Here is a 13,807-nt window from a genome sequence, read left to right on the forward strand (position 1 = left end):
ACAAGTGTGTGCCACCACGCCTGGCGTGAAAAGTCTCTTTTTGATGTAGGTTAAGAAATACATTATATGAAGCCTAGTACTAAAACATTTATTCTAAGGCATAAAAGGAAATTTCCCAAACTGTTGGCTGGCAAGTGGTTCTGTAATGTTTTCTGTTATTAAGTACCTTATGTATTTGTCTTTTAAAAGTGCTTCAGCTTCTCCAGTATATCCTATTTCCCCCAAAACATTACTTTAGCTTCATCTCACAAATTTTATATTCTATTTTTGTTCCCTTTCTGTTCAAAATATTTTCTGTTTTCTTTGAGATTCTTTGATCCATGGATTATTTTAGAAATGTCTTAATTTCTGAGCACTTAGCTGTATTCTTGTTATTTTTGTTACTGGTTTCTAGTTTTGTTTCATTGTAATCTGAAAATGAACATACCTTTATGGTTTCAGCTCTTTTAAATTTGTTGATTTATTTTTATAACCCAGAATATAGCTTCTCTGGATAAATATTTATTTGTATTTGCAGAGAAAATTATCTTCTGTCACTGGATATAAGTCCCTCGATTTTTAAAATGTATTCTTTTTTTCCTTTCCCTCTCCCCCACCAGCGGTGTATTGTTTGTAACAAAGGGAACATTTGGACAACTTACATGTGAATGGCAGTATAGTTTTGATGAATTTACCAAAGAACCTTTTATTGTTCATGGTAGAAGACTGCGCATTGAAGCTAAGGTATGCTAAATTTAAAAAAGAAATTGCTACTGAAAATACTACATTGTAATAGTTGTACTTATTCACTTTTGTAATGTTTCTACATTTGTGTGTGTGTATGTGTGTGTATATATATATATATTACATTGCCTTGATGTAGTTTTCCTTATCTGTTCTCTTACTCAGACTTAAATTAAAAAAAATCTATGACAAAGGGAAAAAGTGCTACTTTGTGTCATTGATGGCAACATTCCTGGCCCTTACTTCACACTCCTGACAACCCCACCATCTCCATGTGATAATGGCTAGTGGCCCTTAGCCTCTGCCCCATCCATACAGCTGTCCTCGTTTTTCTCTTACCTTTTTCTTTTTTTTTATTTATTTATTTTTTTTATTGGTGCACTGTATTCATACATCATAGTAGGATACATACTTTTGTAGACATACATGCACACTTTTCCCAGTCAGCCCCCACCCAATCCCCACCCCATTCTCTCCCTATCCCTCCCTCCATGCTTGGCTTAGTAGTTGACATCTAGTATTATGGCAATTTATCTAAAATTAAAAATGATAATCTCACATAACAGTTTCATTTGTCTGATACCAAGCTTTTGATGACTTAAAGATAACATTTCAATATTTCTTTTTGCTTTCTTTCTTACCAGAGAATATTTTTTTTCTATTTTTTAGGTGAAACTATCATATATTTATATATTTACTTTTCAGAAAAAAATTTATCCTAATATGGAATATGGACTCTAGGTACCCAAAACGATCTTGAAAAAGAACAAAGCTAGAAGATATATATTTTCTGATTTCAAACCATATAAAGCTACAATAATTGAAACAGTGTAGTACTATTCTAAAGGCAGATATATAAACCATTGGAGTTAAATAAAAGCCTAGAGCTAAATTCTTCCCTATATTGTCAAATTATTTTTGACAAGGTTTCCACGAACATTTGGTGGAGGAAATAATTAATCTTTTAACTAAGTATTGTTAAAAAATAATAATTACATGGAAAGAATAAAATTGGACCCTTACCTAATCCCATATATATATATATATATATATATATATATATATATATATTAACTCAAAATAGATAATAGACCTAAATATAAATCTTAACACTATAAACTTTTAGGAGAAAATCTGGGTCATTAAACCTCACAACATTGAAATTGGCAGTGATTTCTTGGTTATGATTTCAATGGCACAGGCAACAGAAAAATATACAAACTCCCTAAAAAATAAAAAAAATATTGTGTATCCAAAGACATTGTAAACAGAGTTAAAAGTTACTGATAGAATGGGATAAAATATTTCCAAATGCTATATCTGAAGGTATATTAATATTCCAACTAGAAATCCTAAAAATTAACAACAATAAAGGCAAACAATACCCTTTAGAGATAGGTAAAAGACTAACATAAATAATGAATCTCCACAGATAACCAATCTTAGTTGTCTGTTGGATGGAAAATCTTGTTTCTCTAGTTCTGGAGTGTGTTACCTATTTCTTCTTTGTAGTTAATCTCTTTGAGTATTTTCTCTAGTGCTGGTTTTGAAGACATAAATTCCTTCAGTTTCTGTTTGTCATGGAAGCTTCTTATTTCTCCATCTAATTTGATAGAAAGTTTTGCTGGGTAGGAAATTTTTGGCTGGATTTGGAATATGTTACTTCAAGCCCTTCTGGCTCTCATGACTTGGTTTGGGAAGTCTGGAGTGATTCTAATTGGTTTGCCTCTGAATGTCACTTGGCCCTTTGCTTTTGTTGCCTTTAAGATTCTCTGCTTGGCTTCCACATTGGTCATTTTGACAATTATGTGGCATGGGGATCCTCTTCTCCGATCCTGTCTAAAGGGAGTTCTATAAGTTTCCTGGACCTGTGTATCGACCTCTTGCTCTATGTTTGGAAAATTTTCTGCTATTACTTCCTTGAAGAGATTGTTGATCCCTTTGGTTTCACTTTCTTTTCCCTCCTCTATTCCAATTATTCTTAGGTTAGCTCTCTTAAAATGGGCCCATATTTCTTCAATATCAGATTCCTGCTTTCGGATATTTTTTCCTAGATTAGAAACTATGCGTTCATTTTTGGATTGCTCATCTTCTAAGAGCGAGATTCTGTTCTCCATGTGTTCTAATCGGTTGTTTGTGCTTTGAATTGAGGCCTTTACTTCATTAATTGCATCCTTTATCTCTTTTTGGCTCTCTCTGAGTTCTTTTCGAAGCACCTCTATTATTTCTACAGTTATTTTCCTGATTTGATCTTCTAGAAATCTCTGATTTTCAGTTTTATTGGGTTCTGATGTTGTGGGGTTGTGGGCATTCATTGTTCCAGTATTATTCCTCTTTCCCATGATTTCGGATGTTTGTGCCTTCTCTGGGTTCTTCCCTTGGGTCACTATGAGTTCACTTAAGGTGTTCTGGATCTCGAGTCAGTAGTATCTCAGACCCCACTACTCCTTTACTGGGTTTTATCAGAGTCTCCGACCCAGAGAGTCGATAGAGGCTGCTTTAGACTGTGGGGGGTGCCAGGTTGCACGTTCTCCTATGGTGTGGAGACTGCCACAGCCCCTCCCCCACTGGGTCAAGACCCAGGGAGTACAGTACTTGGATTTCTCCTCTGTGGCCCGCAATTTGACTCACTGTTCTTGAGTACGCAGATGTAGCTGTACTGGCCTAGCTGACTTCAGTGCTGCTGCAGCCGGTGGCAATATGGCGCCGCTGCTACGCCCTCGGCTGTGGGGCTGGTGTTTTTCTTGGTTTTGATTTCTACTCTGAATCCCTGCAGCGTGTGCTGAGCTTGGCCACTGGGAGCTTTAGTTGCTCTCTGCGCGGAGAAATCCCGCCTGGCTGTTCCACAGTGGCTCACCTCGGCTTGCTGTAGCCGTCCCGTGATTTCGCCGGTGCCGCCGGCAGTATGGCGCTGCTGCCGCGTCTGCCGTGTCCTCGGGCGTGAGGCCGGTGTATCTCCTCTGTGGCTCTGTTCTCAGTCCGCTTTCTCTCTGGAGCCTGGTGATTTTTTGTTTCACTGGTGATGGTGTTTTCTGGCTATCAAAGTCACTGATTTTGTAGTAATGGAGATTTGTTGTTAGCGGGGCTCTTAAGCCCCGCTTTTCTCGGTCGCCATCTTCCCGGAAGTCCGATCCTCTCTCTCTTACCTTTTTCTAAAGATAACACTCCCTCTTACATCCTTGCTTTCTTCCCTCCCCCTTTTTTTGACATTGTATCAGCAACTACCTTTTTTTTTTTTAAATAAGAAACTGCTTTCTGAGCCAGGTATGGTGTAATTCTAGGACTTGGGAGGTTGAGACAGGAGGATTGCAGGTTCAAAGACAGCCTCAGCAAGTAGTGACACTCCCCAACCTAGCGAGACTATGCTTCAAAATAAAAAATAAAATAGGGCTGGAGGTATAGCTCGGAGAGTGAATGCCTGGATTCAGTGGTAGAGGGAGAGGAGACTAAGAGTCTACATTTGTATGGACATTTTAATTACTCATAATAATTGATAGACTAGTGACACCTCGCACCTGGCTTTATCTGTGGCCCTACCACAGTTACAGGCAACATTCTCATCCTCAGTAGCCCTGCTTTTCTTTTGTTTGCTCCTCAGATGTTTAGTATTTGCCATTAGACAGTTCTCTCCCAGAAATAGCAAACAGAATACCTAAAGAAGGGTTATAAACACTGAAGGAAAATCATTGCGTTCTAGAACCCACCAGTTTGATTCTAAAGAATATTTTTATTTTATGACTAGTTTAAAATGCCATAAGTACATACATATACACACATGCACTTACCCATGCAACATGTATATACATATATGTGCACACACACACACATATATATATTATTTTTTAACTAGACTTAGGATTCTATCACCACTATTAAGAACTGTCTGAAAAATTATCTGGAGAGAGAAAACTATAGACCTCCTTTCTAGTGTGTGTGTGTGTGTGTGTGTGTGTGTGTGTGTGTGTGTCTGTCTGTCTGTCTGTCTGTCTTTCTGTCTGTCTGTCTTTCTGTTTCTCCCTCTCCTCTCCTCTCCTCTCCTCTATCTTTCTCTCTCCCCAGATAGAACCCAGTAAGATTCATCTTCATCTGATCTACACCCACTAGCCTAATTTATTTTTAATTTTTATTTTGAAATATGGTCTCACTAAGTTGCAGAGAGCCTCAGTAAGTTGCTGAGGCTAGCTGTGAACCTATAATCCTTCTATCTCAGTCTCCCAAGTTATGGGATTATAAGCATGTGTCACCACGCCCAGCTTTATATATAATCTTCTATGGCCTCTGCATATCTTTTTCCACTTAGTGATGACCAATATGTTAGAATGCAGCCTTTTTCTCTTCATTTTGATTCTTCTTGGTTACCCATTATTGGCTTTTCGATTTGTCCAAGTTGGGCACTGTAAGCATAAACTATAAATTTGTGTGGCATTTCTTTATTGTATTTTGTACAACTGGATTTTCTTTTTAATGAAGTTTCATATTCTGTTATAGGAACGGGTAAAGTCTGTGTTCCATGCCAAAGAGTTTGGAAAAATAATTAACTTCAAGACCCCAGAGGATGCAAGGGTAAATATGATGAATCTTTTACTTTAAATCAGGTAGGAGCTTCTCACATCAAAGCCATGTGAGTAAACAGTTTCTTAATGCAGATAAATTGTGTTTTAAATTTTCATTTTGTTTTCATGTTTTTAGCATATGGAATGAGGTAATATTTACCTTAAACATGTTTCACGAGATTCAACACATTTATTTGCTTCTTAAGTCAAAATTCTATTCTTTTAAATCCTAATTATAATACTTTATTTTGAAAAGTCAACAAACCAAAGAAATTATTTTATTCTAATCCTGATCTATTACCTCCAGCAGAGAAGGTATAACCCCATATTGTTGATTTCTCTACTGCACAGCTTACAAGGATTAACAAAGAATCAGAAAACCACCCCAATATCATGGCACAGGGCAAAGGGAATTAAACCTGTAGTTGGAAAATCTGGGTTTGAAGAGTGGTTCTGTTTATTCTTGATGGTAAAAACTTAAAGAGACTCAGTTAGCCTCAGTTTCCTTGAGATGGGGATGGTGTGAGCTGAAAGCACTATATTCACTTCAAGGATCTCAGCAGTTACAGGATTTGCACTGTCAATAAATGAAAACTACAGACCTCTCGTCTAACCTGATCGTAGCTCAGCTGCCATTCCTGCCTTGTGCTTACTATGTTGGGAAATTCACAGAAAGAGCGCCTGACTCCTTTACTTGCTCCCGGGCCTCCTGCCTAGACTCAGAACAGGTGCTGGTCTCCTCCGCTCTGCATTGGTCCTGGCTCTGTATCACTTTTACTAGTTGATTTGTCACAGCTGGACACAACCTGGAGCCTCTACGTCCCACCCTAGTAAGCTAGTGCTGTACAATTTTTAACCAAACATTGTAATATAAAGGCAACTTTGGCATACTAACATTAGAAAACTGGGGACTGAATTACAAAGAAACAGGAATAAAGCAGCTACAGTGTTAATAGTATGTCACGTGGAAGACAGAATAGAGTATACCCTCTTTGATATTGCTACCTAATTCAATTTTTCTGTGATAAATTTTCCTTTTAATCCTTGTTACCATGTGACTTTATCCCAGATTATCAGATGTTTTCATGTAGATTTGGTTGAGTTAAATTTAGTGGCTTTTGGTTTTCCTATATATATATATATAATTTTTTTTTGTGTGTGTGTGGGTCTGGGGATGGAACCCAGGGGCATTCGACCTCCAAGCTACACCCTCTGCCCTATTTTTTATTCTTTATTTTGAAACAGGGTCTCACTAGGTAGCTGAGGCTGTCCAGGAACCACGATCCTCCATTCTCAGCCTCCCAAATGCTGGGATTACCAGCGTGCGCCACCACGCCGGGCTCTACTGTTGTTTCTTTGAATAAGCTTTCTACTCTTTTCAAATAGCCTCTCTTCAAGCTCACTGATCTTCTCTTTGACCTACCCTGCAATTGATGCCTTCTATTACATTTTTTATTTCCCTTAATGTTCTTTTGGGTTTTGTTTTTTGTTTTTAGTTTTTAGTACTGGGGATTGAACCCAGGGTATTCAACCTCTGAGTTATATCCCCAGTCCTATTTTTATTCTTTATATTTTATTTTTTATTGGTGTATTGTATTCATACATCATAATGGAGTAAAACACTTGTGTAGACATATATGCACACATCACCAGTCTCACTAAGTTGTGTAGGGGCCTCACTAAGTGGCTAAGGCTAACCACAAACTTGCAGTCCTTCTCTCTCAGCCTCCCAAGTACTGGGATTACAAACCTATGCAACCACACTCAGCTTGTTTCCCTTAATGTTCTTAATGTTTTTTTAAAATTGCTTTACTGTCTTTGTTGAGTTTCTCTGTTAGGTTTTGACTGTTTCTTTTATTTTCATCAAGCTCATTGAGTTTCCGAAAATGACTTTTAAGTTCTCTAAGTTCACCCTTACTCTCTGGTCAGTTTCTAGTTTGTTATTAGATGAGGTCATAGTTTCCTGAAAACTCTAGGCTTTTTGGTGTGCCACGTAATCTGGACGTTGAAGTATTTATTCCAGTCTTCCTCAGTCTGATTTTATGTCTGTCTTTCAGAAATTGTAAGCAGCTGTTTATTTTCTGACCCTGTAGTCACTTTTACTATTTCATTACTAGATAGCACCTGTGTTTAGATTTGCCAGGAGTCTACTGATGATGATTGCCACTGTGTCAGTACTAGAAGAAAACCCAAGCTTAGATTTGTCCCAAATATACTGTTGGTATGTTTTTTAGAAAGAAACAAGAGAGTACCTAGTAAGAATAGTCTGACCCTGTAAGCCTTTCCCTGGAGTAGTTCTAGATGCCCGTCCACAGTTACCAGCCTGTGATCAGGCACTGTGGGATTCTGCCTGTGGCCGGCAATACTGCCAACATGTGTCACACCCTTGAGCCCACAGCTCACCAAGACGAGCACCAACACTGGGGTTGAACCAAGGTCTCCACTGCTAAGCTCTTGCTGATGTAGACTCACGGCCCAAGACCACTGCAACCAGCCACAGGCGATGCTAGCTGGAATAGGAGTCTGATAGGCTAGGACTGCATGTCTTCCCCAAGACGAGAGCTGTTCGAGAGGTTCCACACACAGGTGAGGATGGGGACTATTGGACCAGCCCACCACTAATTCAGGGCAGTCTCTTCTGCTTACTACCCTGTCCTACTCCAGTTAACGAGGTCTTACACCACAGAGTTTGAGGTAGTATTGGTGAAGACAATCCCTCACCACCTAGGTTGACACTAAGCTGGGTCAACCTGATTCTCACAGCAGTAAAGACCTGCACGGTCTTGTAGGTGCCCTGAGACTCACCTCACAGCTGGCAGTGATGTAGACCAACACACAATCTGTCCCACAGGGCTGCAGGTCTCTGCCATTGTCAGGGCAGTTCTAAGGGCCTCCCCCAACATCCCCTGAAAAATATTGGCCTGGTGCTAGCAGTACTGTCTGAGGTTAAGGGACAGGTGGTGGAGACAGTCCCCTGTCCACCAAGGCTGAGGCTAAGCTAAAATGCACCCAAGTCTCACAGGTACAGGTCTTGTAGTCAGGAGGAAGAGGCATGTGACCCAGGTACACACCAAGGCTGGAAATAATGCAGACTGAAACTTGAGTCTGTCCTGCTGTCATGAGGTCTTTGCTTGATTCTGGGACTGGTCCAGAGGCTCCATTTGTGACCTCTGGCTTGTTTATGGGGCCTTCAGTTTCTACCATATGCTGGATCTCACCATGACAGGCCTGGCACTGGGCTTGAAGGTAAAGCCCTGGGCTAGCCTGGGCTCTGGTCCCAACAGGTAGTCTTGCTCCATGCCCTGCTGCCCACGGCTGCAGGAGGGTGATGGTTATGGTCAGTCTCCTGGATAACAGTTTCAGCCACATGGTCGCGGGGTCTCGGCCTGCCGGTGGGGATCATGGAGCTTTGCTGCACAAGCTTTCACTAGGGTGGTCCTGGTACTGGGTTTCAGTGCTTGCTAGTCCTGGACTTAGTTCAGTCTCCTTCCCCCAAGTAACAGAGGTCTCTCCATGCTGGGCTGCTTGGAGTTGGTATGCGTGTGTGTTGGCGGGAGGGACAGTAACATAGGCCTTTCTACTTCAGTAAGTTTTTTTGTTGTTTTATACTAAAAGCAGATGTTTAGTATAAATCTGGCTCTCACCCAATTCCCTTGCTCCTTTGAAGGTAGTTGGTATGTGACTAGCTAGATGTGCAGCTGGGTGTGTCTGGAGATGAGCACTGGGGCTCTTACTCAGCATCATCTTCTAAATATTTTTTATAATGAGACAACCCTGTGTCACGCAAAAACTTTCATCTCCCAAGTAAGGCAGGCTCAGTAATGACATTATTGGTAGAAAGGTTTACATTACATTTCATTTTTATAATTTTAAGTACATTTAGAATAAAAAGTGTATCCTGAGAGCATCAAGATCATTCACAGATATTGATTCTCCACTTTCCATTATAGAATTATAAATAATTATTCCTCATCAAGCAGTAAACTCCTACATATGGAATCATAGAGGTTTGTTGGCACAGGTTAGAAGGAATTTTGTATGAATTTTCAGACTATACCAGTTATTCCAATCTGCTACCAAATTGCCCTTTTCTCTCAGAACGGTTCATTTTACTTTTCTTATTCTGATTATGAACTTCCAAGTTCAAGGACCATATATGAAAACATTATTCCTAGCAGGCATGGTGGCGCACACTTGTAATCCCAGCATTTGGGAGGCAGAGACAGGAAGATCTGCTTCACAGCCAACCTCAGCTACTTAGTGAGTCCTTCCACAATTTGGTGAGACCCTGTTTAAAAATAAAAAATAGCCGGGCATGGTGGCGCACACTTGTAATCCCTGTGCTTGGAAGGCAGAGACAGGAGGATTGATCTGGTTCGGAGCCAGCCTCGCTGGCTTAAGAGACCCTGTTTCCAAATAAAAAAATATAAAATAGGTCTGGGAGTGTAGCCCAGAGGTAGAAGGGCTTCGAGGAACCCCAGTACCATGAAAAATTAAAAAATAAAATAAATAAATTTTTAAAAATAGGAGTAGGGGGTGTCACTCAGAGGGAGAATGACCCTGGGTTCAATCCTCAGTTCAAGGAAAAAACAAGAAAAACATTATTCCTGCTATTGAATCAAACCTGTAATATTGTCCCTGAGCCATCAGGCTGTTGGGTGATCATCTGCTGTACTTCATGCACTGACTCACAGTGCACACCTAGCTGGAAAGCTGACTTCTGGATTTCCACTCATTACACTTTGTTTCATTGAAATAAGTAAATGTCTGTTTCCCCACAACAGTGGATCCTTACAAAGCTAGAAGAAGCAAGAGAACCTTCTCCAAGCCTCTGAGGGAGGCGCTGCCTGAAGATACAGCCGCACAGTGCCACAGCTTCCACACGGGACCTTCCAACACATGCACAGGAGTGACTGAGCATCCTGTGTTTTTTAGATCTTTAAGTCAGAATCAGGTAAAACAGCATGTGATTAAAATATTCAGCTCTTCAGAGAACCATTTGGTTTTCTAACTTGAAGCATAATATGGGTATGATTCTAATTTATTTTATAAAAGGATAACTCCGTGGTGGTGGAGAGGTTGCCCACGTCTGTCTCCACATGCAGGGGAGCTTGAGGTTCCTAGTTCACCTTTTCAGCCTCTGTCATGCTTCCTCAGACACCTTGAGCAACAGGTGCATGAGAAAATCAGAGGTGTCAAGAGACTGATGGTAATTCCTTCAAAATCATGAAATTATTTTTACAAATAAATATTTTGGTGGTATTCCCCTTTTTTTTTTAAAAGAAAAGAATAGGTTTGAATTATACTTAAACTGCATAGAAAAAGAGTCTTCTTAAAATTGAACATAGTTTGAATAGCTAACCCTCACCTTAAGAAAGGCTTAAAGAAATGAGTATTAAACTCAAAAAAAGAAAGTCCCTCCCAGAACTCTAGAGCCTTCGAAGTACTTCCTCAGGCCGACTCCATGAGATCAACTTGCTTTACCCAGTCCATGTTTTTAATAGACTGCTGATTTCAAAGGAAAAGTCCCAAAGCCTTAACAAAATACCTATTTTCTGTTCACTGGTAACAAGAAATAAACTTTCTAACTAACATCTTAGATAGAAGGTGTTACACTTCAGAATAGATAGCCCCCTCCAATAAAGGTTTGTGCCATAAAATCTAACCCAGTTGCCTGTCCTGTTGGCTGTAGGTTAAGAATTTCTATTTTCTCTGTAATTACTCAAGTGGATCTTTAAATGTATAGCTCATCAGCATAAAAATTAAGGGCTGCACATTAGTAAAATAATAATAATAAGGGTGTTTGGTTTTTATCTTTTTGTTTTTGTTTATTAAGATCTTTGCACCTTAATGGACTATTTCAAGTGGAAGGTTTGAACATATAAGGATTGTTAGCTATGAGCAGAATAGTGCAGTGTCTTAAGTTATTGAATAACACAAAGTATTTGATGCATGTTATATGTGCTGCCAAATTATTATGAACTGTTTTTGGAATTGACAGCTGTATAGTGAATGGTTGTAAAATTCTCCTCAGGCCCTTGAAGCTCTTGCTTTGTTGTAAAAGCTGAAATAAATAGCATGCTAGAGAGTAACTGTATTTCTTGCTGACCAAATCTTAGTAAATACTATTGATTTTTCTAATTAAAAAACACATTGTTTATTATCATAGTTTCCCCAGAATGCTTTTTTTATGTACTAAACACAAATTGAACCCAAAGATGACAAGTTTCAAATCACATGATAGTGTGTGTGCCCATGGTAACCTTTGTTCAGTTCCTCTGTTGCTGAGCTCCTTCACTTTTGCACACAAACTAAGAGTACAAGTAGTCAGAGAGTTTGCAGCCTCGTCCCCATCTGAAAGTCCCATTCGGTGCCATTGGTCAGATACCTTGTTAACTACTCCATTTCATGATTTCAGCATTCAGAAAAATGGCAGACTAACTCCCTGAGTATCCTGTGATAACGTGGAAGGGTGAAATGGTGAGCACAGGTGTTCTGCTGCTGTCCAGTGGGTCCTACAGCTGGTCCACACACAACACCAATGTGCCTGGCATTCCTGTTCTCTTAACTGATAAGAAAATAGAAATATCTCTTTTTATTCTTTCTCTAACAGTCTTCTACCCATCATTTCTTGTATCTAGATTAGAAAGACCCATATTTTCAAAAACTGTAGATTATCAGTTGTTTTAGAAGATTGTCTTCATATAAACAAACAAAGAAACATTAATAGATCCCTAGATGATGAGCCTTCAGTATAACACTTTATAATTTACATTTTTTGCAGCTGATTCATTAGTGTTTTTGATGTAACAAAGTCCAGAATCTTCCTGCATTTTAAAGCATTCTGCCCTGAATTCCAGCATGCACTTCTGTGGTGCTTTGCTTTTTGAGTGTTTGTATTTGTTTCTTCTTCCCTAGTGGTAACAATATCCTGGGACATTGCTTTTTCCTGAAACATAGTTTCACTTAAACACTGTATATTGGGAGTACTAGGTCACAATATAAAGTGTTAATTCCTATTGTAAATTATAGTTAAAAACAACAACTTTAAAGACACTGTAGGAAGAATCAACTATCCGGTGACAGTGGGAGCAGTATGGTTGAGTAGAGCCTCTCAGATGAGGATCGGTAGATCACAACCTGTTTATCAACCATGCTTAGAAATGGGGACAAGTTTTCCTTTTGAGTAAGTTGAATTTGCTCTATCTGCCTCTGGCAAAGACCCTTAAAAATAAGGAGCTAACATATACTGCCATTCTGATAGAGCCAAAATACTCATTCACTGGGGAGTGCTATACAAATGTCAGTACATTTAACTAAAACCAATGGGTTTCTCATTTCTTTTAGAGCCACATAGGAAATGTGGACAGCCTGCATTTCTTACACCAGACTCAGTGAACAAGGTAGTCAATCTGATTTGTCCTGGTCCTGTGCAGTGTCACATATAACTCCTATAGTCCAAAAAGAACGTGTTCACCCTCCTGACTAATCCTTTGAAATACATTTTTAAAGTTGTACCTTATAGTCCATACTAACTTAATGAAGGCAGCACTAGTCAGCTAAACTGTCATGATTCTTGTAATCTCTATCTTCGACTACGCTGACCAGTGTACCAGCTAGTGGAACATTCCCCACACTCTTCTTTCTGCCACACATGGTCTGAAGTCGTGTCTGTTTTCAGGGCCGTCCTAAAGCACTCTGCTGCATGAAAAGGTGCTGCACCTACTCTACCACAGACCTCATTCATGTCTTTAATTGAAACTGTTTCTACTTTATTTCCTCTTTTGTAAAATAAATCATTCCATATCATTTAAAAAATGTATTTTACTTTAGAATTATGGATTAGTATTAGTTTTTTATGCACATGCATTTTTTAAAAAGAATAATTTTGGTTACCCAAAGTGATACACACAAAATGTAACTTTGAATTTTGTAGGTTGATATATTTTTAAATTGTTATTACTTTATAAGAATATGAATTAATGTGTAATACAGTTTAATACCTACTGTGATGGGTATCAAACTGCTGTGATTGAAAGTCTCTGTCACTGAGCACATTTTGTACTGCTCTGATATCTTAATGTTTTCCTTTTAGTGAAGTCCTTGTAACAAAAAAGCCTTGTGAGACTGGTATAGTGCAATGTCTAAATAATTAGAAGTGTATCTAAAGTAGAACATGTTGACACATCTCAACATTTCTTGTTATACCATCATACCTACCAGTGTTTGATTATCCAAAAGTTCCCAATTGTTGGTCTGAAAACATTCAAATAACAACATAGTATAGATTACCTTGCAATAATTATTAATATCAATGACTACAAACCCTCAAACTATTAGAAATTATATCTGAGACTTGTTAACAAGGTGAGATAGTATTTCAGACTTTTAAAAGTGATCATTGCTATATGTAACACATTTACTAATGAAATTGTCAGGGAATATGCACTTTAAGAATACTTTCTCTTGCTAGTTCTCATATTGACCAAATAGTCTGTGCTTCTTTTGAATGGTTATTCTTTGGTGAAAAT

General features: G+C 38.8%; 1 protein-coding gene across 1 annotated transcript in view; it reads left to right on the forward strand.

Moving 5' to 3' along the window:
• The window catches only part of VPS13A (vacuolar protein sorting 13 homolog A), a gene marked incomplete at both ends in the record, with an annotated part of 250,174 nt that extends 240,063 nt beyond the window's left edge, over window positions 1-10,111 (forward strand). Inside the window, 3 exon segments of the mRNA XM_080708999.1 lie at window positions 600-723; window positions 5,212-5,286; window positions 10,061-10,111. Coding sequence (XP_080565125.1) covers window positions 600-723; window positions 5,212-5,286; window positions 10,061-10,111 — 250 coding nt within the window.
• Between the last annotated feature and the right edge of the window lie 3,696 nt (window positions 10,112-13,807).

Source organism: Muscardinus avellanarius, assembly GCF_963383645.1.
Source record: "Muscardinus avellanarius genome assembly, chromosome: 13".
Classification (NCBI taxonomy): domain Eukaryota; kingdom Metazoa; phylum Chordata; class Mammalia; order Rodentia; family Gliridae; genus Muscardinus; species Muscardinus avellanarius.